Here is a 27,193-nt window from a genome sequence, read left to right on the forward strand (position 1 = left end):
ACGGAACCTCAAACAAAAGGTCACCTGATGGAAACAATGAACCCAAACGGAGAGGCAGGCCACCCAAGAAGAATAAAACATTGAGTCTGAACCCCACCAAGGACGGAACCTCAAACAAAAGGTCACCTGATGAAAACAATGAACCCAAACGGAGGGGCAGGCCACCCAAGAAGAATAAAACATTGAGTGTGAACCCCACCAAGGACGGAACCTCAAACAAAAGGTCACCTGATGAAAACAATGAACCCAAACGGAGGGGCAGGCCACCCAAGAAGAATAAAACATTGAGTGTGAACCCCACCAAGGACGGAACCTCAAACAAAAGGTCACCTGATGAAAACAATGTGCCACAAAAGAGAGGCAGACCATTCAAACAGAAAGCAACAGGGACTCTTAAGATCCACACTCAAAACTGTAGTGTAGTGCTGAGAAGGCTTGGTGGGGGCAGGGAGGGCATCCTGTCTGTAAATAAAACAAATGAAACCAGGACAGTGTGCAGTATTAGAGGTGCAGAAGAGGAGGAGGAAAGACCTCAAGAGAGCAGTGATAGTAGTGTGAAGTTGGTGCAGGAGGCAGTGGGAGGGACTGCTGGTATTCTGCATAGGGTTGAATATGGGAAGTATATAATCTGCCTCCTTGACACCATGGACACGATGCTTATCATGGTAAATGAAAACTCGCCCAGTGAAACTAGTTCTGGCAAAGAAACAGAAGCAACTACACGAAAGACTTCCAAAAAAGAGAAGAAAAAAGCCCAAGGAAGAGAACAGAGTACAAGAACTCATACTGGCAGCAACATGGAAGCAAACACACAAGTAGAACAAACTGTCAGCAAAATTACTAACATAGAGAAAAGAAAAAAGGTTGGTCAAACAGCTAAAAAAACTAACAACAAAGAAAAAGATAAAAAAGCCATAGAAAAACAGCAGACAGTGGATAAGAAAGCAAGGAGTAGCACAAGAACTGAATCCTCACGCCATCATAAGGCGATGCAACAGTCTGAGTCAACTGTTGAACATCCTACAGTGAAAAAGAGGGGACAGAATAACAGCCGAAAAAGGGAGCACATCTCAAACGCAGTCAAGTCACCGAAGAGACAAAGGAATGAGTCAAGCGTGCCCGCCAAGGCTTCTGTTGCAACACACCTGGCCATAGATGCCATGTTGTCACCTGGGCAGAATAGCGGCATTGTTCCCAGCAGTGAAGGCAATGTTGATCCAGATGCAGGAACAGATAAAGTTACAGGTCAGTTTATGCGGCATGAACCTCCGAACACTGGTGAATCACCAAATCAGCCAAAAAAAGCATGTGACCTAGAAGTCTCTGACAGAAGTCTTTCTTCCGATGGGTCAGAGTCAGAGTCACAGTATGAAGATGGATCGCTTACTGATAGTGATGAAGATGACATGATTTCAGAATTTAGTGCAACCCAGAAAAAGAAGAGCTCCCTCCATCAGACACGAGAAAGGCTGAAAAGAAGGAATTACAGACCAGAGCACAGAGAGTCAGTGAGCAAAATTATATTTGATCGTGACGATGACATCCTTATTATGGAACCGCCCAAGCCTGTGCCCATGTCAGAAAACAAGAAAGACAACACAAATTCTGAAAACAGCCAGAGCACAAAGGGGGTGCAGGGCAGACCCTTCATGGTATCACCATATGTTTCCCTGAAGACCCAAAGAGCCAATAGGAGAGCTGCAGGTGGACACCAGCAAAGCCTGACCACTAGCAGTTCCTTCATCCAAGGCCTCATCAAGAACTCCATCATGAAGAATGTTCCAGAGATGATGACTTCGGCCTCAACCAGGGTACCAGTGGACGGTCAAACGGAGGAGGAACCTGACCCTGAGGACATGTGGGGTCTCCTGCCAGCCCTCCCCCAGCAGTCCTCCAGCTCCCTTGCCGCAAGGGCTGCCAAGACCAGCCTGCAAGAATCTGGCATAACGGTGGGTGTTCTGTGATCAACTTTATTTCCATCATTGTGAAAGTTTTTTTAATGTTTTGCTCCTCCACTTCCTTCTTCCAGTTGTAACTATTTGAATTAGCATCATTTCCCAGCATGAAAAGCCTGACTATTAAACCACTAATCATTACTAAGCAGCATATACCTCATTTTGTTTCCTCCAGTTTTCTGTCTTTTCTGTCATTCATTACTTATTAATTCATTTACCTCTCTATTCCTTCTATCATTCGTTCATTCATTCATCCCACAGGAGACTGCAGCCACGGCTCCAGAGAGGCCAACAACTGTCACCAGCACCAACATTAGTGGTGCAGTCATCACATCAAAGGTATACTATATACTTTTCTAGATAAAAAAAAGAAAAATATCAATTGATTAATAGATTTACATATATTTCAAATATTTACGAATGTATAATTTATATAAGTTGATGTATTCATTCACTTATTTACTATTTTATATTCCTATTTGAGTGATGTATGGAGGTCAGTTGTATTTAAGGAGATTGGTTGTAATGTAAGACTTTTAACATTTTTGGCAGGCCTCCAAGGTAATGAGGAGTATTTGGATAGAAAGTGAAGAAGAGGAAGAGGATAAAGACACAGAAGACACAGAGTCACTCTTCATGCCCACACTCCCCGTGGCCTCACAGCTGATCCAAGAGAGCACCGTGCTTCCCAGCTACAGCTCCCTTGGCCCCGAGCACTGGATGTCAGTAGCTAGAGCTATGCAGAAGCGAAAAAAGGTAATAGAATAAGTGTGTATGCAGTGAAGGCAAAAGAATGTAATTTAATTTTTTTATAACAAAGGAGGCAGACCGTGGCTGGACAATTTGCCTACAGACAGTGTGCCTACTGAACATTATACATATGGACAATGTGCCTAACAGATATTTCAATGCTAAAACAACTTTCTTTATTTGAATAAAATATATATATATATATATATATATATATATATATATATATATATATATATATATATATATATATATATATATATATATATATATATATATATATATATATATATATATATATATATATATATATATATATATATATATATATATATATATATATATATATATATATATATATATATATATATATATATATATATATATATATATATATATATATATATATATATATATATATATATATATATATATATATATATATATATATATATATATATATATATATATATATATATATATATATATATATATATATATATATATATATATATATATATATATATATATATATATATATATATTTTTTTTTTGGTCGCTGCCTGTTGCGCCGGTAGGCATCTTCCTGGTGGGGCCTGATGGTCGGCCCACGGCTTGTTCCAGGTGGGGCCTGATGGTCGGCCCAGCCCGTTCTGGTGCAGGCGAGTGTTTATAGTGGTACCATCTTGCATTGGCTCATGCTGCCCCCCGGAGCTCGTTCTTGATTTGCTTGGACGGCTTCCTCTAGAGTCCGGGTTGATGGGTGGTCTTCAGGACAGCATGTGGGTAGTTTTAAGCCACTCGGCGGTGACTGAAAAATCCGAGTGGTAGCGTGGGGATTCGAACCCGCGTCCATCACGCGGTGAATGTGGGCCCAGTACGCTACCATATATATATATATATATATATATATATATATATATATATATATATATATATATATATATATATATATATATATATATATACAGTAAAACCCCGATTATCCGAAATGGAAGGGGGGAAGCCTCTTTCGGATAAGCCGATTTTTCGGATAATCTGGATTTATGGCCGCCATTCTGATCGCCGCCAGTTTGATCGTCGGCATTGTGTTCTGCTGTATGGTAAGGACGACTTTCTTCCTTTTCCTGGTTTCTTTCGGCATGGTGATGTAGAAAGAAGTGAGGTCGCACAGGTAGAACGCGATGCGACTGCCCAGTGTGAAGTGTGTGACGCGACTGCCGCCGACTGACGATGTAAACAATGAAACCAAACAAACACACGCTACGCTAAACAAAGTAGTACGCTTAAAACATGTGATGTAAATGTTTTATTGTATGTTTGTCTGTGTGTCTCCTTGTCTGGACCAGTGTATGTTGATACTTGTGAGCGTTGCAGATCTGAATTGTGAATGTTGCAGAGTGCGATTGTGAATGGTTGTGCAAGCTTGCAAGTGTGACCTTGATGCATCATGCAGGTGGAGACACAGTATGATGACTCATATTATCGCGCAACTCATATGTTGGAAGGGGAATGTGGCATGGAGTGGAGAGGGGAGTCGTGTTTGTGTCGTTGTCTTGAGAGTACGGTGTGAGAGTAGTCGTGCAGTAGTTTGTTCGTTCGCCGCACCTACGTCCTTGCTGGGGCGAAGGTGCGGACGTGGTGTTGTTGAGAGTTTGTTTAATGTTTTTTGTCTAATACATTGATCTATTCGTTACAAGCTATTTCGGCAATACGTATTAGAAAGCATATTCATTTTAACTGTTCTTATCAATTTTAAATGTGTTAATATAGTACATATGTAGTTACTTTTATTTATTTTTGATGTTTTATAACGTTTTAGTATAGAATTTTTTTTTTAATTGCATTATCCAGATCAATTTCGGATAATCCGGTTTTTCGGATAATCCGCTTTCGGATAATCGGGGTTTTACTGTATATCTATATATCTATATATATCTATATATCTATATCTATCTATCTATCTATCTATCTATCTATCTATCTATCTATATATATATATATATATATATATATATATATATATATATTATATATATATATTATATATATATATAGATAGATAGATAGATAGATAGATAGATATATGTTCTGAGTAACGGTTGGCATTATCTGCTTTTTGATGTTGTTCAGTCCAACCCCACGCTCACCACCTTATCCACTCGACCACTGCCAACACCTACTTTTTCACTCAGTATGTATGGGGAAAATAGAATTTGGTACTGGCTAGCCGCCATTTTATCCCATATACGCTCACACATGGGGAAAATTCATTGTTTCCTGCCTCTCACTCTCTTAATCCTCCTGATGACGTCCAGTTTCTGCTCTTTCGTCAGTGGGCAAATTTAATCTTGCCCGTGGGTTTCCCAGCAGGCTTGCAAGCCATTGTGTAGCACATGTGTGGTAAGCGAGCCAACTCCTTGCTGTGTATGGGCCGGGGGGTTAACTAGGGCTGCTTTCACAGTAATTTTGTTTTTGATCGTTACCAATGGTGGCGATCGCTGCTATAGTATTTCCACATAAAACTGGCCGTTTCGGTAGTGGCGGCTGCGGGGTTAGCCTAGCCCCGCACCTTGCCACTCACTCTCAACACCTCTCGCTTCCTCTGCAGCCACCACTACCCCATAGGACAGTTTCATGTTGAAAACTATAACGTCAGTCGCCGCCATTGGTAATGATCAAAACAAAGTGACTGAAAGCGGCCCCTAGATGTTGTATGCTCAGGTACCAGATGTAAAAAACTTGGCTCGCCGTAATAAGTTTAATTTTGACCTGTAGATAACATTACATTTAGTATACATGATAAATTCCTGCCATCATTACATCAGCACAAAATACCATCACCAAATTGCCACACCAAACACCAAGACAATCACCATATGGGCACACAAATACCATCACTATCATCATAAGGGTCACAGAGGCATCAGTACTCTCACCATATGGTCACAAACACCAGTACCATCACCATATGACCAGATATTATCCATATAAACATTAACAATCGTTCACTTACAACAATGCCTCCTCTCTGGTACCAAGCAGAAATTCCGTGAATCGGCACAGACTTGCCCAGATTTGTCGGTCCCTCCTAACAGCTGTCTGGCAGCACCATTAACACCATCACTAAAACCAACATCCTATATAAATATCAAACATAACAAGGTACATTATAAAAGAGTAATCCAATCACAAATGATATGAATAGGCGAAGCAGCTGTTACAAACTTAGTACCAGTGATATGAAGTTAACCCACATTTTCCCCAATTAATAATAATGACATACCTTATAAACACACACAAGCTGCACTTCAGCACCATCAGAGTCACTTAATGCATGCACAGATGCATTCCACCTCCCTACGCTCTCAGAGCATCGAGTGGATGCGAGGCGCCAACCAGCTAGCGACTGGCCACTGAGGCAGCACTGCCCGCCACCACAATTCCCAAAGCTTACACGTCACCGTGAGCATTGATAAGCGCATTCTCCATAGAATGCGTAATTTCCACAAATACATAATGCATATACAAATAAACACATAGTTATTGGCAAATTCCCACAAATACATAACACATACAAATACACACATTATTAGCAAGTACATCTAATAATACAGATGTGTACTCGCCGTGCAGCCGCCACATTCTGCACAAAAACCGCCCAGTCTCGCCCAACCATTTACTTTCCCTGCCATCCCGAAATCGACAGTGGTTGGGGAGCACGCGCCATGACTGTGACTTGGAATTTGAGTGAGGGCCACGACAGCCGACTGCGAACGTTCTTCTTGTTTACATCTATAAATTTTGGCTATATATGATCATTCTGATTGTGAGGATAATTTGTAACTTACTGAATACAAAAATATGCAGAGAGAGAGAGAGAGAGAGAGAGAGAGAGAGAGAGAGAGAGACAGACAGGATAGAAATCCTCCCAAAACCAACCCAACTGCCACCATGAGATTTTCCCTCTTGAAAAAAAAATCCAACCTGGCAACTCTGTGCTCATTTGGCAGGGCAGACCATGAACTGCATCATAGATGGTTTTACCCGTGTGATCTGAACACACGGTTCTGAAACAATACTGCGTCCTAGGAAACTGTGCTTTATGAATCCACGTCATACGCGATTTGACTGTATATATATATATATATATATATATATATATATATATATATATATATATATATATATATATATATATATATATATATATATATATATATATATATATATATAGTCAGCACAGAGTTGGGTGTTCACTGGCGACACTTAGGTCTAAGGCTGTGTGCCAGCCTCCTATTGACTTGTTGGTGTGAGGCAACTTTTGTAAAACTCTTTCATGCACATTCCAAAGCTCCTGCGGAAATACGGGCTGTCTTCTTTGTCCTCGCTGCACATTTCCAATCCACATATCCTCAAAATAGGTTAGAAAGTCTCCCAAAATTTTGTCCATTTCCTCATCCAGTGCAGACATAAATCATTCATATATGTGGCTAACATCTTGTTAAGGAATGAATGCAAGTGTTTGAAGTGATTTAATCATGTTCATTTACGGGACACTGAGCATACCAGCTGGCAAGTCCTTTGGCTTTAATTCTTCACCACACACATTGCCCAAAGTGAAACAGACAACTACTGATTTGACTCTGGAAAGTATCTTGATAGAATTCAATGCTGCTCTTTCAGAGTCAAGCATCAGGGATGCTGGGTTTAAATTTCTTTCGTTCTCAAGAAAAGTCCATATTGCATTGTAGGCTCCTTTGTTCTTATGCTTTATGACTCAGAACACCAATGGTACTGTTCTTGATTCAGTTAGCATGGCATGAATAGTGTATAAAGTGTTTAGTGTAGCATTTTGGGGAGGTGGTGGCTGAGTGGGTAGAGTGACGGTGCCTCGTTTAGGACGACGTGAGTTCGATCCCCGCCCGGAGACACCAAGGTGGGATTTTTCATCCGCTGCAGAGTGGCCTAAAGCTAGCGTCACACAGGGCAAATTTTGCCCAACATGTTGATTGCTTTTGTTGGCTGTTGGGCAAAATGAACAACCAACAAGATCTGGTGGGTTGTGAAGAATGGACAACAGATGTGATGTCAGACTGGTCGGGAGGAAACGGGGTCAAATGACATTCGTGCTGTAAGTTGTAAATGTAAATTGAAAATCAATCATCGTACAAATTTACTCAAATTGTAAATGGTAAAACTCCAAAAACCGACGTACATGTGCAAGTATGTTTGTGATTTATTTGTCCACTGTGTAAAGTTATTTATAACACTCAACTGACTGTATGGTGGGTCACTGCCGCCCAACCCCGCTACTTAACTTTTTAATCCACTACCTGCTACTTAAATTTTGAGTAATTCTGAAATGTATTGGGCTACTTCATGTTGAAATCCGCTACTTTTTGATGTGTGAGTAGGCTACTTATCGTCAAAAAAATCTGGCAACCCTGGTCCCGACCCCCACCCGGGGGTGGAGTCTGTGCCTGGCGCGAGGTATAAACCAAGTTTAACAAACTGGCCATGGACGCCCCCAATGCCTCTTCTGGCGTTTCTGCAGTCGTAGCACATTCTTCATTATGTGCAATGCAGCAGTACAATCTTCTAAATCATCAATATCCTTCCGATTCATGGTAAAGTGGCTGGAGATGATGCTGGTGTGGTGTTTGCTGTTGTTGGAGCACGGCGTCAACACAACAGTGTTCAGGGTAGCAGTGTGATGCACAACATTGTTGGTTGGCGATTATCACCAACAAAAACGTGTGATGCCAGCTTAAGACTACCCACATGCTGTCCAGAAGACCACCCATCAACTCGGACTCTAGATTTTAGGATTAAAGATGAGCTCCGGGGGCAGCATGAGCCAATGCAAGATGGCGCCACTTTAAACACTTAACTGCGCCACAACGGGCTGGGCCATACCACCAGGCCCCTCCAAACAAACCTACAGGCGCCATAGTTGAAGATGTAAAAAAAAAAAAATAAATAAATAAAATAAAATAAAATAAAATAAAATAAATAAATAAATAAATAGATAAATAAATTCCAAATGTCCGTTAGCCATAATGAATGGTAGCCATGGTGCCCGTAGGTATAATGTCCAGTAGGCAAACTGTCCGGTAGGCACATTGTCTATAGACAAACTGTCTGTAGGCACACTTCTAGTACCCATAAAACAACAGAAGAATATTCCAAAAGAGAAATTGATTAGACAGGTCTTAATACTCCCCTCTTGAAAGTAAGTCATAGGAAGAAGGGAATACAGTTGAAGGAAGACTGAAATTGAGTTTACCAGAGATAGGGATGAAATACTAGTTGAAATTTTTATTAATTCCTGCATTAGGAAGTTTGACATCATAGGACTGAGACCCAAGGGTATGAAGTCCTGTGGTGGTAGTCTTCAGGAGGCATACAGCTAACAAGTCCAGTGGATCAGTTAACTTGAAAATAGCAGTAAAAGATTTAGAGAAATTAGACAGCCAGTTTGAGAAAGGGAGTTGATTAGGCAAAATACTTTTGACAGCTGTGTTCAATAGCTCTGTCTGAATGGTGTCCGATCAGCAAACTGCTTCAAGGAGGCAGTGGCAGAGTGCTTAATACAATGAAATAGTGAATGCAGACAGCTTGGGATTTCTGACTACTATTCTATCAAAGTTACCAAAGATCAACCATATGTCATTGTCATCAACCTTGACTGATTGTTACTCGCCCAAGAGGTGAGGGAGAAGGGGCCGGCAGTATGAACCAGGCAAACAAGATAAACGTTACTATCAAAAAGTGTGCTTGCAAAGCTTGTGGCGAACCACTAGAATCCATTATAACAACCTTAAATGCCATAAATTTACACATTGAAAACAAGAAGTCTGAACAGTAGGTGAAAAAATTAAAATGAGTATAATACTGCGACGCTTTCCGAAGCAGATATAGTTATATGTAAAAAGTGCCTAGCTCAACTAGCAAAAGAAAACATATAATATGGAGAAGATAATTTTAAATGTTGAAAAGTATAATTCAGGAACTTTTCATTATGCTGTCTTGTTTACTGAAATGCCTTGCCTCATTGTGCTAACATTGTCTCAGCCTTCAGTCTCTGCTTCAGGAATGCTGGTGTGTGTGTGTGTGTGTGTGTGTGTGTGTGTGTGTGTTGCAGGTAGGAGGGATGGGAGGGTTACGTATGTATGGTTGTCTGTGTGCCAACGAGTGTGTAGTGATTGAGGGCCGTTTCTGAGAATTGCTGGGTTTGGGCTGGCTAGGTTTTATTGCTTTCAAGGGACCAAAGATCATTTGCTTGACATTAATTTATCAACCCTACCATTGGATGTGACTCACTAAGAGGAGATGGGGGGGGAAGGGGCAGCATGATCCAAGCCTGTAAGACGGGCAGGAAGGTAACTGCTATGTAGTTGTTGGCTGGTGAGGAAAGTGGTGTGTGTGTGTGTGTTTGGGTGTGGGTGTGGGGGGGGGAATTTTCCATTGGTACTTGGATAATCATACTCATTTATCTTCTTCCGCAGAACTCCTTCCTGAGACTTACATTCCTGTAAAAATGCTGCATAAGTCTTACGGTAATCTAATATTTAATATTATGTTGTGTGTAGATTAATATTGATCAGAGGATTTAATTTTAATAATGTCTATTTTTTTCACATTTAGTATGTATCGCCTGCCTCCAAGGAGGGCGATGTTATTGATTGTGTGAATATTATACTATATACTTGTATATATATATATATATATATATATATATATATATATATATATATATATATATATATATATATATATATATATATATATATATATATATATATATCTATATATATATATATCTATATATATATATATATATATATTAATGAGAATTAATGAATGAATAGAAATCACTAGAAAAAGAATATATGAATACTCTATGTTATTTGGTAAATTTATCTGCAACTATTTATATAATGCCTCTGTGGTCTAGTGGTCGGCGTGCCCGGCATTTACTCCATGGGTCCGGGTTCGAATCCCGGCCCGGGCAGTCGGTGTGGAGCTCACCCAGCTGTTCCTCCCTTTCGGGCTGGTCGATGAATGGGTGCCTGGGGAAGGTAAACTGTGGTAACCCGGATGTCACACTGGCCCTGTGTCCCGGGGTAATGGGCTCCCTCCCACCACAGGCTCAAGGGCCAGTGTTACGGAGAAGAGTACCGAGGCCACGTGCTGCTACAGCGTATGCCCCCAACTTTATCTTTATTTATATAAAGTTATTGTATAGTAATACATTTTGTTCTAATAACAAGGTTTCATTAGTGTCATAAAAATCTTGCAGAATTTGGGAACAGTCTAAAGGGGCTATCATACTGGGCAAATTTTCCGTCCATATCAATAGTTTTTGTGACCGTGTGTGCCTTGTTGTGTCGGAAAGCTGTATGTTATTACCAGGTGCGGACATTTTTTCTGCGGCGCTTGTTGTTGCTTGGGTGATGCTGTGAGAGATAGATGCACAGAGTCGCTTCCCTTTCTACTATACTCAGTTTTACACTGCAGCCGTGACAATAAGGGCCTTTTTTTTTTTTTTTTTTTTTTTTTTTTTTTTTTTTTTCTGGTATCATGGTGTCTGGAGCCAGAGCTATGACAAGTGTCTACCTACTTGATTCAGTCGAGTCTACTATCATGGGGAGCATGCTGCCAACATGTAAACAGGTGCTTCAATACTATCTTCCTCCATCTTAACCAGAAGATGAAGACAAAGGAAGCAGCGGCAGAAACGATCAAATTAGTGAGTACCTTCTGGGATCAAGCACGTATTCCAATGCAGAAAGTGCAGCAAGCAAGAGAGAAAGTTGTACGACTACATGATTACTGGAAAAGTCTAAAGAAGAACAAAAACAGGCAAACAGAAAAACAACAGAAGAACGAGAATGATTTCCTTCTGTCCCTTGATCGCCTCTTTGACATTGCACATGAAAATGCAATTTCAATGATCACAATCGCCGAGGACAGGGAGTTTCTAGGAGCACAGAGGGAGGAGGTGCGCCGGGGCACAATGGCAACAACACAGGACATGTCTCTTGCACGTTGAGAAGAACAAGGAGAAGAAAGAACAGCGAATGAAGCGCTCTCAAGCTGAAAAGCGTAAACTGGAAGAAATAACTGAACTCGTATCCAGCTCTACATCAAGTTCCAGCAGCTCCAGTCCCATTCATTCCCCTTTTCAGTGTCGTGGTGCAGAAGAGGCTGCTGACAGCTGTGTTGCAGGGCCACCTTCAGTTGTCATACCCCCAGTAAAGTGCACCAGGAGCTTGAAGAAAATCATGAATGCACAACTCTCAGCTGTGATGGATAGAGCCAAGATATCTGATTGTGCAGTTCATATACTTGCAGCAGCTGCAAAAACCCTTGGTCACGACCCCAAAGAGCTGGTGTTAAACAGTGAGTCCTTCTGGCGAGACCAGATGAGGTTTTGTGCAGAAGCTGCCAAGGAAATAAAAAATTCGTTCAAGCCTTTGGTGCCGCTGGTCGTGCACTGGGATGGCAAGATGGTGCAGACAATGGCAGGTGGTGCTGCAGCTACAGGCGACTGACTTTCTGTTCTGGTATCAGGACGGGACTGCCTACACGCAGCTCTTTCCCCACACACTCTGAGCATGCGCGAGCAGTCTCGCCTCCTGATCGGTGCGAGGATTCTCGGCTCATGATTGGCCGCCTTCTCATCAGCTGATACATGTAAAGATAATAATGATAACGATGATAATAATGCTCCCTTCCTCCACTGTCCTCCCTGTCAGTGAGTCACCCACCCCTCACTCCCTTCCTTCACTGTCCTCCCTGTCAGTGCATCACCCACCCATCACTCCCTTCCTTCACTGTCCTCCCTGTCAGTGCATCACCCACCCCTCACTCCCTTCCTCCACTGTCCTCCCTGTCAGTGCATCACCCACCCATCACTCCCTTCCTTCACTGTCCTCCCTGTCAGTGAGTCACCCACCCCTCACTCCCTTCCTTCACTGTCCTCCCTGTCAGTGCATCACCCACCCATCACTCCCTTCCTCCACTGTCCTCCCTGTCAGTGCATCACCCACCCCTCACTCCCTTCCTTCACTGTCCTCCCTGTCAGTGCATCACCCACCCATCACTCCCTTCCTCCACTGTCCTCCCTGTCAGTGCATCACCCACCCATCACTCCCTTCCTTCACTGTCCTCCCTGTCAGTGCATCACCCACCCCTCACTCCCTTCCTTCACTGTCCTCCCTGTCAGTGCATCACCCACCCCTCACTCCCTTCCTCCACTGTCCTCCCTGTCAGTGCATCACCCACCCCTCACTCCCTTCCTTCACTGTCCTCCCTGTCAGTGCATCACCCACCCATCACTCCCTTCACTGTCCTCCCTGTCAGTGCATCACCCACCCTCACCTTCCTTCCTGTCCTCCCTGTCAGTGCATCACCCACCCCTCTCACTCCTTTCCTTCACTGTCCTCCCTGTCAGTGCATGACCCACCATCACTCCTTCCTTCCACTGTCCTCCCTGTCAGTGCATCACCACCCACTCCTTCCTTCACTGTCTCTCCTGTCAGTGCATCACCATCACTCCCTTCCTTCACTGTCCTCCCTGTCAGTGCATGCACTGACAGGAGGACAGTGAAGGGAGGGTGGGTGACTCACTGACAGGGAGGACAGTGAAGGAAGGGAGTGAGGGGTGGGTGATGCACTGACAGGGAGGACAGTGAAGGAAGGGAGTGAGGGGTGGGTGATGCACTGACAGGGAGGACAGTGAAGGGAGTGATGGGTGGGTGATGCACTGACAGGGAGGACAGTGAAGGGAGTGAGGGGTGGGTGATGCACTGACAGGGAGGACAGTGAAAGGAGTGAGGGGTGGGTGATGCACTGACAGGGAGGACAGTGAAAGGAGTGAGGGTTTGGTGATGCAATGACATGGAGGACAGTGAAGGGAGGGAGGGGTGTGAGATTCACTGACAGGCAGGACAGTGAAGGAAGGGAGGGGTGGGTGATGCACTGACAGGGAGGACAGTGAAGGAAGGGAGTGAGGGGTGGGTGATGCACTGACAGGGAGGACAGTGAAGGAAGGGAGTGATGGGTGGGTGATGCACTGACAGGGAGGACAGTGAAGGGAGTGATGGGTGGGTGATGCACTGACAGGGAGGACAGTGAAGGGAGTGAGGGGTGGGTGATGCACTGACAGGGAGGACAGTGGAGGAAGGGAGCATTATTATCATCGTTATTATTATTATCTTTACATGTATCAGCTGATGAAATGTTTACATGTATCAGCTGATGAGAAGGCGGCCAATCATGAGCCGAAAATCCTCGCACCGATCAGGAGGCGAGACTGCTCGCGCATGCTCAGAGTGTGTGGGGAAAGAGCTGCGTGCGTGCAGACCCTCCCATCAGGACATGGCATTGCAAAGCTATTGGGAGTCCCAATCCTTCCCTGTGGCGTTGGACAAGCAATGGGCGATGCCGTGATGACTGCTTTCTAAGACTCGAGAGGAATGGATCGCATTTCTGCTCTATCCTGTAACACCACAGCTTTGAACACAGGGATTTCGGCAGGGACATGTACCATAATCGAGCAACGGCTCAATAGTAGAGTTCTTCACCTCACTTGTCGTCACCACATCTTGGAATTGGTGTGCGAGGAGGCATTTACAGCATGTATTAGCCGTTCCTCTGGGCCTGATATTTTTCTCTTCAAGTGATTTCAGACCAAGTGGCAGGACTTGGACAAATCTCTGTGTGGGGTTTTTGAAAAGGTCTGGACTTCTTGAGAATCCCGTAAATTCTCAGCAATAAAAGTTATAAATAAAGTATTGGAAAATTGAGTTCTCAGACTCGCAGCCCCTCCTAGTCACTTATTATATTTATCAATATATCTGACCAGTCACACTACCATAGGTTAAGCAAAGACCAGATGAACCTGCTCTTAACCCTCTGAGTACCGCGCTATGGCGAGAAAACTAGTACACCCCATACCGCACTATGTGCAAAATTTTTTTTTTTCTTTCAAAACACTCGAATCTATCCCAAAACCATAAAAAATGTTGTCATTCCCCTTTCCGTAGCTTAGAAGTGTACCCCCTTCATCTCACCCGCAGCCCCGCCCCACCCGTCCAGCCCCGCTCAGCCGAGAGCGAGTTCATGCGGCTGTGCCCGCCACTCCGTTTCAGCGCGGTTTTGTAGTTCCACACTTTTTACACTCAGTGCATCATATATACATTTTATTTACACTATATACCTGACATACAGTCTCTTCTCGTAAAAAAAAACACAGTAATTCATATATACACTTTATTTACACTATATACATGACATGCAGAGTCTTTTCTCTGAAAAAAAAAAAAACCACTTGTTGCTTCACATATACACTTTATGTACACTTTATACATGACATACAGAGTCTTTTCTCTCTGTTTTTTTAAAGCTAACACACACACACACACACACTTATATATATATATATATATATATATATATATATATATATATATATATATATATATATATATATATATATATATATATATATATATATATATATATATATATATATATATATATAATTATTGACACAGTTATTTATGTACACAATATTTACAGTTCACACGCAAGTATTTTGCACTTAGAAGTTCAACTTTGTGTGGTAGTCCTCGAAGCAGGGGGTGATGCACAGCCCTACGTCGCAGTGTCTGCAGTAGTAGCGGGTGTCAGAGCGCTTTCTTGGGGCCCGTGTCGTGTGGCTGCAGACGTGGCACCTTCGGTAGGGTTTGGGCTTCAACTCGGTTGGGGGGATGAGGGCGATGAAGTGTCGCTCATTGAGTCTGGCCCTCGTTGGGTCTTGTATCCTGCCGAAGGGCGCTCGTTGAATGGGCTGCCTTTTGAAGTCAATGATGAGCTCCCTTGCCAGCTCAGTACAAAACTCCTCACGATGCTCTACTTTGCCCGTCAGTTCCTTGTACACGATGTTGCTGTTGTACAGAACCAGGTCGAGGAGGTGGAAGAAAAACTTTTTATACCACCTCATGGTCTTTCGTGCACACTCAGCTGATGCAACGACCTGGTCCTTCTTGTCCACAAGCCGCATATTGACGTTGTAGTCATTGATGGCTTGTGGTTTCTGCAGACGTATGCCAGTACCACGCTGACGTCGTCGGGCTAGTTCCTGGACAGGTTCATGGACCGTGGAGAGGACATTTACCTCCTTGTTGTCCATCCACGACAGGAGGAGCATGCCGTTAGCGTGCTTGTAAATTTTGCTGTCTGCCTCTCTCGCGGATGGCAAGGGCGGCAGGTGCTTCCTGTTCCTCCTGACGGTGCCGCATGAGCCAGTGTTGACGCTGCCAAGGTATGCACACAAGCTGGGGCTCGTGTACCAGTTATCGGTGTACAAGATGCGGCCCTCGTTCAGGTACGGCTTCATCAAAGTGCACACCACAGCACCAGCTATTAGGATGTCGGCAGGGGCAGGCTCGAGCTCTGTCTTGCTGCCCATGTACAACAGCACATCCTGGACATAGCCAGACTTGCAGTCACACATGACGAAAGTTTTCAACCCATAACGGTGACGCTTGCTGGGTATGTATTGGCAGATGCCAATATTGCCCCTCCACAGGCACAGACTCTCATCAATCACCAACTTCTGGTGGGGATTGAAACCTTGCTGGATCTTCTCCCTCAGGTAGTCGCTCACAGGTCTTATTCGTTCCATGGGGTCTTTATCCGCCTTCGGCTTGTCCTGGTTGCAGGTGTGGGAAAGCAGGCTGTCGATGAAGTGCAAGTTGCCGAGGATTGCCTGGAACCTGTTGCGCCCCATGACACGATTGAAGCCTGGGGTGGCGGTGAGAGGGTCTGTGGACCAGTACTTGTGGATGGAGTTTTTTTTTATTGTCCCCATTAGGATGACTATGGCCAGGAAAACGTACAGCTCGTCAGGGGTAACTGGAGCGAAGCCGTTGTAGAGAGAGCGTGGGTGGTCAACCTTGCCACCCTTTCGATACCCATTATATCTGTTGGTGGCAGTGCACACGAGCTGGGCAAGAGTATCAGTGAAAAATTGCCGGAAAATATAGCTTCGGCAATTTTCTTGATTCGGTGGCAAGGAAAACGTGGGGCCTGGCTGGTTTGCTGGCGTGAAGTTGTAACGCCGAGGGTGGTACCCAACAACGTCGTCCCAGGTCCAGTTTTCGTTGACCCGAATGGGGCCTGGCAAAGGGTCTGGGGTAGGGTCTTGGGGCGCCGCCCTTGGGTTACGTGGGGCACCACCCGGCCTCGCAGCGCGACGCCTAATCAGTCTAGGTGCCTTCACACGTCTATCACAAACGCCGAGGGGGGCTGGATGGCCGGAGCGTGACCGTTTAGCCCCTCGGCTAACATCATGTCTCACCCCTGCATCGTCACCACCGCGGTCATGAACGGTAGTAGGTGCAGGAGGCGCAGCAGAAGAGGTGGGTGGCGGCACATCTTGCGAAGAAGGGGGAGGCGTGGTTGAGGAAAGGCTGGCTGGAGTGGCAGGGGGCTGAGAGGGGCTGAGTGGCGACCTGCTCCTCGACTCCTGCCGAGGCACACCAGAGATCGAAGGGGGCTCGTCCCCAAGTATCACACGACGGCGAGGAGGGAAAATGATGCGTGGTGGGAGGTCATCATCGTCACTGCTGCTGACCCTCCCAGCGTCTTTGTGTGGGGTAGCGTAGAGTCGCCTCCTCGGCAAACGTGGAGCCTTGTATCCACTCTTATTCTCCACATCATCCACGTCAGCTTCCTCGCCTGCATCCACAGTGTCTCCCGTGGGCAAAGGCGTTGAATGCAGCACAGGTACGGGCGTGGTAGCAGGCGAGGGTAACACAGCCTTCGCACGTTTTGGGCGTGACGTGGAACGAGCGGCAGCACGTTTTCGTTTCTTGAACTTGCCGAATGCTTCCACGGCACTCTGCGACCCAGAGGGCTCCCCTGCCTCTGTAGCGGTATCGTCAGCAGTAGAGGACTGAGAAAGGTCCCTGAAGAACTCTTCATCTTCGCCTTTCTCAGCTATGAGTATTTCAATCTCGTCAGCACTAGGGAGATACTCTGACTCTAACGAGTCAGTGTCTGTTGATGAAATTTCTTCTTTGTCACACTCACTATGACTAATATCTCCATCGAGCACAGCTTTGATCTTGCTAGTGGTGTCAAGAATGTCTTTGGGGTTGCGAGCCATGATGTAGAAAATTTGTTTAGGCTCACATAGAGAACAGCGAGACGTATGTGTACGCGAGCTGTGCGGGTCAGGGAAACTGGTGAGTGGCGGTGGGGTGGCGGACGAGCAAAACCACAGACAACGACCGTTTTAGGGCAAACTATAATTAGGTTTGCCTACCACTTGTGTATTGAATAAAGCCCATCCTTGCTTGTTGAAAACGTATCCCAGCCCTGATACGCAAATATGGGCCCCATATCTGTCCACACGGGCTCCGAATATGCAGCCGCGACCCTTGCCTTTATTCAGCGTGAGCTGCATCTCGCCTGGGGGCATGGTGGTCTGTGAGCAGCTAGAGGAAGTATCTGGTTATCACGTGATACCCTGCTAATCATCCTGGAACAATTATATTTCGAGAAATAAGACCGGTTTTGAAAATTATAAAATGACGATACGGTATCGTCACCCGTATGGGAAGCAACATTTTGTTTTTGGCAGAGGGTGGTAAGCTGTCCTGAACTTTTCCTTTGTTTTCACTATGTGGCGTATCCCATAGGATCACGAGAACCTGGGAGAGGCTAGCCCAACTCTCTAGCTATCACGTGATACCCGGCTGGTCTTCGGGGAACCAAAACTTTTCGCGAAATAAGACCGAGTGTAAGGGTAACTCAGTGACGATGTGGTATCGTCACCCGTACTGGCGGTAACATCCAGTGGTGACGATACCGTATCGTCATCGGTACTCAGAGGGTTAAGTTTATTTATTTATTGTTATTTTTTTTTTACAACAAAGGAGGCAGCTCAAGGGCACACAAAAAAAGAGAACAATAATAAAAAAAAGCCCGCTACTCGCTGCTCCTAAAAAAGAAACAAAAGAGGTGGCCGAAAGCAAGATCTAATACGGGAGGAGAGAGATGTCCTAATACCCTCCTCTTGAAAGAGTTCAAGTCGTAGGCAGGAGGAAATACAGATGAAGGAAGATTGTTCCAGAGTTTACCAGCGTGAGGGATGAAAGAGTGAAGATGCTGGTTAACTCTTGCATAAGGGGTTTGGACAGTATAGGGATGAACATGAGTAGAAAGTCGAGTGCAGCGGGGCCGCGGGAGGGGGGGAGGCATGCAGTTAGCAAGTTCAGAAGAGCAGTCAGCGTGGAAATATCGATAGAAGATAGAAAGAGAGGCAACATGGCGGCGGAATTTAAGAGTTGGAAGACTATCAGTATGAGGAGGAGAGCTGATGAGACGAAGAGCCTTAGCCTCCACTGTCCAGAAGAGCTGTGTGAGTGGAGCCCCCCCACACATGAGATGCATACTCCATACGAGGGCAGACAAGGCCCCTGTATATGGACAGCAACTGTGCAGGGGAGAAGAACTGGCGGAGACGGTACAGAACGCCCAGCCTCGAGGAAGCTGATTTAGTAAGAGATGAGATATGAAGTTTCCATTTGAGATTTTGAGATAAGGATAGACCGAGGATGTTTAGTGTTGAGGAAGGTGATAGCTGGGTGTTGTCAAAGAATAGGGGATAGTTGTTTGGAAGATTGTGTCGAGTGGATAGGTGGAGAAACTGTGTTTTTGAGGCGTTGAAGGACACCAGGTTCCTCTTGCCCCAATCGGAAATAATAGTATGGTAATTTGAAGCAACAAGACACTCGCTGGAAATTAAGAATAATTAATTATTCTCAGGCACACAGCAACCTAGCTAGCTATCTTAAAACATCCTATGCAAATAAATTACTTAGCTGTAGGTGGGGGGAAGCAGGAGCCACACCTGATCAACCTCGTGGTCTGGAGCCCTGGAGTCCTTCTTCAGTCCTCTCTCGTTCCTCTCTGCAACACGCCGTGCCCTCCTTACCTCCCACGGGTGTCTCTCACCTGTAGTACACAGTCTCACTGACTAGTGGATACTTCAAGGCTAGAAAGATCACCACGATGAACGACGTGGTGCGGGAGGTTGGTGAGGGAGGTCCTGTCGCGTTGGAGTCTGCGTGGAAGATGGTTGGAAGATGGCGGCGGGATCCATAATGCTCAGCGCCCCGGCCGCGGTCAAGATGCCAGCTCTCGCCACAGTGACATCTCGTTTTCTGTGCAACACTTACGTTAAAACGCCCCAACGGCTATGGATTTATTATTTATTAATAACCTAACACATGCACTTGGTAATAGTGGGTCATGCATCCCACACATAACTCAGCTTTGGCAGTAATAACGAATATGATTTGAAAAGGTCGCAGCTCCCGCCTGCCTGTTTTCCCGCCTGTCCTGTGACTACTTCCCGCTCTTTCAGTCAAAATGGCGGGGACTCCCGCGGTATTTTACCACGGGCTATTCCTTGAATAATGAAATCTTGACACTCTACTTGAGCCGTTCACAGACAAAGACCTGCCGCCAGGATAGGCACTGAAGTATTTTTTTATATTGACTATTGACTACCGCTACCGCAGTACCGCACACCGTGTACCGCACTGGGAAAGAAAAAAAAAATGGGACCGCACTACCGCAACCGCACTACTGAGTTTTCAGTACGGCGCCCACCTCTGGTGCTTACAACTATGTTTATTGCATTAAATAAGGTGACTTTTAAATTGTTAGTGTCAAACCATTTTCTAAATCACCAATGACGACACTGAGAAAATGTCCATTCTCTTTGAAAAATAAGAAACTTCAAACTCATTGGGCTACCCATAAATATTATTATTTTTTAAAATAACTTTGCATACCTTGTTTTTGGAGCAAATGGAACATGGTCAATGACCTTTTTGAGATTTTGCTCTAAGCACATCATGTTTTGTTAATCTTTCCCACCAATATTATGTTCTTATGCAAAACCACATTGTTTTGGAATAATCTTTAAATTTTCTCCCTTATAGCATGTGATACTTTATGTATTATTTAAAATAACATAAATTACATAATACAGCAAACTATTCAAATTGGCGTTAGTCAAAATACGGAATAGGTAATACTCATACAAATAGGGCTCTGACAGTCCTAGATAACATATAGTGATAACAGCAGACATTTCCAATAGTGATAATAGCACACTCAGATAATCTTAAACTTAAGACAGTTTTGGGTAACATATGAACAATTAGCAAACATATCAAGGAGTGATAATATCGCATTAAAAAATCTTGCATGAGTCTCTTGGATAATGCATAACAACTGAATAAACTTGTCAAGGAGTGGTGATACCACACTTAGTCTGTTGACTTACTACCTAAAAAAGGCTTTTGCTTCACCAGGGGTGATGCAAGTTGGGAGATGAGCTTATCTGAAGTAATTCGGTGCACTAAAACCGAATTTGATACGTCCCGCCATCCTTCTCCAGTAACTAACTCGTTAACATATGAACAAACTGAAAATTATATATATATATATATATATATATATATATATATATATATATATATATATATATATATATATATATATATATATATATATATATATATACGCACAGGTAACCCGATTTACACGAGTTTGGTTAACGCGTTTTTTAAATAACGCAGGGCCCAAAATCCAAATAAATGTTTAATTTACACGTTTTTTTCACTTATACGTGATATTTTATGGAGTGGTCACCAGATGTCTCACGCAACTGGACTCATATGGCGCCGCGGCCACACAGCTGAGCTCAGTTCTTTTCGCGCGCCACTTGAACAAAAATACAGTACCCACGCTGCCACGCTACTCAACAATAGGGGTGGGGAGGTACTGGTACCAGTACCGGTATTAACGGTACCAGTTCTACGGTACGGTACCGGTACCAGACTGCTCGGTACCGGTACCAATACTAGCCAGTCGCTCATGGTGTCCCTCATTTCTTCCTCACATGAGTGAGGCTGAGACTGAGTGCCTGAGTGGATATCTCGGTGATATGGATATTCTCTCTCTCTCTCTCTCTCTCTCTCTCTCTCTCTCTCTCTCTCTCTCTCTCTCTCTCTCTCTCTCTCTCTCTCTCTCTCTCTCCACTGAATGAAGTGAATATTTATTTTTCGATAGAAACCTACCTCATGTTTGATTTACATTGTTTTTGATTTACACGACCTCTTCAAGGACAATTAATACTCGTGTAAATCGAGTCACCTGTGTATATATATATATATATATATATATATATATATATATATATATATATATATATATATATATATATATATATATATATATAAATTTGAATTTTTCCATCTACTCTGGTGGAATTCTGCCCCGTATTGAGAAACTGTCGTATGCGAAATTTCAGCACAATTGGTCAATATTTAGGGGTGGTGGATCGTGAATATCTATTTGCTCTGAAGACTATCAAAAGGCCTCGACTTGTAAATCGCATGAGGAATGCTTGCTGGTCTTCTGGATGCATTGTGCTCACCGTGAGGGCTGCTGGTCCCCCTCGTTTTCAAAAACGAGTATTAACCCCTCAGGGGGTGAGGGGGGGTTCTCATGCGTAGCCAACGCACTCATTGTCGCCAGTTTGGATCGGGAAGGCTGGACTTGGCTGTCCCTGGCTGCTTTTGGCGGTATTGCTCCACAAGCTGGAGGAGGAATTGCCTCTGTTCCTCGTCTTTCGTGAGTCAGAGGTTGAATGTCTTTCAGGGCGACCCCACTCTCTGCTGTGTCGTTGGCAATGCGTAGTCCCTCGATGTGGTAGCAGGCTTCCACGTAGGACTCATCCTCATGCCATCGTCGTGGGTTAGTTGAGAGGAAGTCCCTCTGAATACCAAGGGCATCAAGGAGGTGGAGCGACGCCTTCGTTGTGAAGGATGTGAGAGTTGCCATTGGTAGCCTTGTTTCAGAAATGGTGATCCGCTTGCGAGGTTCTTTCGCTCCTTCCTTGTTGAGCGTCGCGTCAACAACCTCCTGCTTCACGGAGGCGGGAAGTCGGGAGTCGAAGAGGGACAGGCTGATGAGGTGTTCGCTCAGGTATCAGAAGTGGTGCCCCATCACCACGAAGCACGCCTTTCGGATGGCGTCATAGTGGTATCTGAGGATGTCCTTGGCGAGATCGAGTTCGTTGGCGGGAGCGTAGGCTGGAATTGTTGCCTCAAACCACCGCATGACGTACACCTTGAGGGCAAAGAAAGAGAATCGCAGTAGGGCTGCCATCTCACGAGAGGTAACAAGCTTCCCCAGCTGATCACGAAACAACACCATCTTCAGGGCGTAGATGATTCGAGCCATCCATCTCGCTCGGTGGAGGGCACCAGGGCGGCGGAACGAGATCTTTTGAACAACTCCCCCCAAGCAGGTGATGCTTAGCTGAGCAAGTTCCTTGTTGTCATCACACGGATGTTTCAAGGATCCGTGAGAGCTTGAATGATCATCTCACGCTTGGCGTTGAGGGTCGCCGGAAGGTCTTCATCTTTGAGGGGTTGGCTTGCTGTCTGGTTGGCCAGTGTTCCTGGAACCGGCCGAAGATGGTGATCTTAGGCCCAGAAGATGGCCCCATACACACGGAGAAGGCCTTCTCGATGACGAGTTCGTGCACATGGTGGTGGCATGAGACAGACAGCAGACGTCGGGCGATCTTCTGTTTCAACAGCGTGCAGGCTCCGTTGTGGATACTGGTATTGCTCGAGGTTGTATCGAAGCACATCGCCACGACTTGATCGCACATGCCCCAGTCTTCCAATGATTCATAAACAGCGGTGGCGACTGCTTCACCTGTTCCGACTGGCAGCCTGAGCATTCCCAGGAGCTTCTCCACTCCTTGTCCAGTGACGAGGATGGCAAACCTGTCTCCTCGACTTGCGTCGTCTTGCGGGAGGATCTTCCCATCCCAATGCACTGTGAGGGGAGTCTGAGGTCTGAAGGACTGCTTGATTTCCTCCGCCAAACAGGCCCGGCATTTTGCTCTTGACTGATGGATGGACTCCTGATTGAGGATGAGCTCCTTGGGGTCGTGACCCAAGCTACTGGCAGTTGTGGCCACAATCCGGAAGGCCTGGCGGCTGCTCACACCCATACGATCCAAGGTCCCAACCAGATTGGAGGATACGACCGTCTTGGTCCCCCTCTTTGGTGGAGAAGCGCCCCCACCGTCAGAAGATGAAATCGAGCTGGGATTCCGACGGGAAGGACTTGAGGACTTGGACAAGGAAGACTCCACTGTAGCACCCACTTCCAGAGGTGGCGAACGTTCACGGGCAGCTGCCCTCTCACGCCGACGGACAGCTTTCTTTAGCTTCTTGTCCAGTCCCACCATGGAGCTGCGTCTCCCTTTCTCCCTCTGCGCAAGGAGGAACTTTTTGTCCTCGTCAATCGTCATCAGGGTGAGGGCTTCTGCGTGGGTGCAGTCGAAAATGTCAGGGAGCCTTTCTTCGAATGCCTTTTGTTTCTTGTGTGGTGCAGATCCTGGATTCCCCTTGCTCTTTCCGAGGAGCTTCCATTCATTGAAGAGAGCGAGGACTTTCCTGCTGATGCTTGTCTCAGCGATGGTTGGGATCCGGACCCAGACCCAGAACTCCTGCACTTCCTTCGCCATCGCAGCGGCGCTTGCCCCAGTCATCTTCTTTTGTTCCTTGTGCAGGTTGAAGAATCGACGAAGGACATCCCCACGACTGGGCAGCTTCGAACCAGTAAATGCTGTAGCCAGTTGGCCTACCAGCCAAACACTGCTCTGAGAGCGAGTCGTCGTCATGACCTGAGGAGAAATATGGAATGAACAGATGCCGGTGTGCTGAAGCCTACGTTTGGTAAAGGCATACAAGTGAAAAACAAGACAGCAAAGCAGCTAAAATCACTACGTAGACTGGACGGAAGAGTGAAATGAATAGAAAGCCGAGATTTCTATGATCGGGGCCTGATCCCCGATAAAGAAATCTTTAGGTAAATCCGCCACCTTTAAATATCAACCGATTGGCCTGAAATTGTGCGTGTGGTACTTTCTCACAACAAGGCAGAATACAACCGAAGTAGGCAAGAAAATACAAATTTTGAAAATTTACTCTATTCCCTATTGGCACCCTAATGTGTGTGTGTGTGTGTATATATATATATATATATATATATATATATATATATATATATATATATATATATATATATATATCTATATATATATATATATATATATACAGTGAACCTCTATATAACGGACTAATTGGGGGGGAGCCAAGTCCATTATAAGCGGTGGAAATAAAAAAAGTATAAAAATACCGACGAACATAAACGTAGGTACAGTAAACCCTCGATGTAACAGACTAATTGGGGAGGGAACGTAGCCGGTTAATGCCGAAAGTCCGTTCTAAGCGGCGAAAATATAAAAAAACTTAAAATAATGCCAACGAACCTAATACACATAGGTATATGTATTTTTTATTGTGTATGTTGTGTGCACATTGTTTGTATAACTGCATAGCACACTTGGCGATGGACTGCGAGGCACTGAGCCTGCCAGGTTGTCAGTGGGGCCATGCGGTGGGGCCGTATAGTTACAGGAGTGGGCAAAATTTTACAAGTGCTTCAATCTCGTACTTGCAGACGACACTTTCATTTTTGTAGGTTTCGGTGTGTTATGAAATAATCCGATAACTGTTTTTGTCACAAATCATTAAATGATTGACTTTTCAATGCCTGTTGTAAACCTGCCACAGCACGCAGCTGCAAAATAACTCGTAGAGGAAAATGTTCAACTTGCTTACTGATCCTTTGTTTCACTCACCATTTACAGAGACCACAAGTGGACAAACTGGAACAAAACATACAAATTAATGTTTTCCTTGCCGTGTATTTCCCCAGTGCGCACACGTAGTGGACAACCGAGTGACTTATTTCTGCGAGGAAATATTTCTCGCGACACCGGCCAGCCGCCGCAAATGTCCCGTCCCGCACTGTGTATTTCCACACCCCACACCGAGTGCCAAATAATTTGATTGATTGATTGATAGTTTATTGTTGCAGGTAAACAACAAGGGAGAAGGGAGGAACATGCCATCCCAACCCCCAGGCAGGACAGAGTGTGATTCAAACATAACTTACCCTAACCTACCTAACTGGGGGCTTAGCCCCCCTCTACTACCTAAACCTTTATCAGGGCCAACATTCACAAACACTTGGCTATTTTCGATATACATTTACCACCTGAATTGATGCATACGACTTTATTGTGGTATAAATACATTTGGTATTATTCTACTTTCTTCCCAGTCTCACAGCGGTACTTCTCACACTTCACATTGGTTAGATCTCATTATTCTACGCATTTTGAACTCCATTTATGTGCGTTGCAAACTGCTAGAAATGTTGCTAGTGATTTTTGAAAAGTTAGTGTTTTTTTTTTTTTTGCGGCTGCCTCCACAATAGTTTGGTCGACAGCAGTGGGTGAGCACCTCTCTCTCCTCACTGCTGCTCCCCCTGACTTGCCCTGGCAGATGGCCCGGTTGAGCGTCCTGCTCCCGTCTCTACCATGGCTACTTCCCAGAAGCGGCCCACGTAGTCCGCTCCTGACGACGGGGACGGCGGTTGCTGGACCCGCGTCCAGAGCAAGCGGGCCCGAAGGAGGACGCGACAAGGAGACGGCGTGGAGGACCAATTGAACGGACCCCTGCTGGAGTGGAAGCTGGTGTCCTCGGACTTCAGCAACCACTACCAGGCCATCCGGTGGATGGAAGACGAGTGGAAGCTGTGTCTCCGGGTGACGGTCTCCCGGGCGGGGAACTTCCTCATCCGTGCGTGGGACTGGGACCACGCCACCACCCTGGACGAGATTGCTGCTGGAAGGACCCACGGCATCACCCTGGAGAAGAAGGAGGCGACAGTGAAAGATGTCCTCTTGGGGTACCCTACCTACCTCCCACTGGACCCGGTGTTGGCGCACCCCTGCGTTGCTGCAGCGGAGAGGTGCCATTACAACGCCAGCCACGGACGCCGCCTTCCCACCCGGAGTGTGCAACTGACGCTGCGGGGACGTGTCCCCGCCTTGCTGGGGGCGTTTCACCTGCCGCCGCTACGTTCTGGAGTCCGTGCGCTGCTTCAAGTGCCAGGCCTTTGGTCACAGACAGCGGCAATGTCAACGGCAGAAGGAGCTGTGCGGGGTGTGCAGGGACCACGCCACGAGGGACTGCGTCCGCCGCCTTCAGGATGGCGACGCCTGCCCGGTGGCTGTGTGTCCCAACTGCAGTTCCGGGCACCATGCCTGGAACCGCAGGTGCCCCGCTCAACTTCGCAGAATCCCGGGTGCCAGACTGCAGAGGACGCAGTCATTGGCGGCCCCGCCAGCAACGCGACAGTGGCGTGAGGAGCCGACCCCGGTGGAAAGGACGTCACCCCATGGAGAAGGACGCAGGAGGAGGCGCCGTCGACGTAAGAAGGGGACGGGACCCACG

The 27,193-nt window shown here is 45.5% G+C and overlaps 2 protein-coding genes across 4 annotated transcripts; one reads left to right on the top strand and one right to left on the bottom strand.

The window, feature by feature from the left end:
• Positions 1 to 26,904, top strand: LOC126997895 (uncharacterized). Of its 3 annotated transcripts, none has more exons than XM_050859111.1 (5): positions 1 to 1,949; positions 2,217 to 2,294; positions 2,508 to 2,711; positions 10,217 to 10,267; positions 26,172 to 26,904. In XM_050859111.1, the coding sequence occupies exons 1-4, from the start codon at positions 645 to 647 to the stop codon at positions 10,244 to 10,246; spliced, it is 1,617 nt and encodes a 538-aa protein (XP_050715068.1). In that variant the 5' UTR covers positions 1 to 644; the 3' UTR covers positions 10,247 to 10,267; positions 26,172 to 26,904. The 3 variants fall into 3 exon arrangements, with proteins under 3 accessions (XP_050715068.1, XP_050715069.1, XP_050715067.1); XM_050859112.1 differs by having other exon boundaries at positions 26,240 to 26,904; XM_050859110.1 differs by lacking the exon at positions 26,172 to 26,904 and having other exon boundaries at positions 10,217 to 10,394.
• On the bottom strand, positions 15,319 to 17,889 carry LOC126997796 (piggyBac transposable element-derived protein 4-like). The gene is made up of 2 exons (XM_050859012.1): positions 17,080 to 17,889; positions 15,319 to 16,725 (listed from the first exon to the last, which is right to left on the bottom strand). Exons 1-2 carry the CDS (start codon positions 17,887 to 17,889, stop codon positions 15,319 to 15,321), a joined length of 2,217 nt encoding a protein of 738 aa, XP_050714969.1.
• Positions 26,905 to 27,193: the final 289 nt, after the last annotated feature.

This window comes from Eriocheir sinensis, chromosome 13 (assembly GCF_024679095.1).
Source record: "Eriocheir sinensis breed Jianghai 21 chromosome 13, ASM2467909v1, whole genome shotgun sequence".
Lineage (NCBI taxonomy): Eukaryota > Metazoa > Arthropoda > Malacostraca > Decapoda > Varunidae > Eriocheir > Eriocheir sinensis.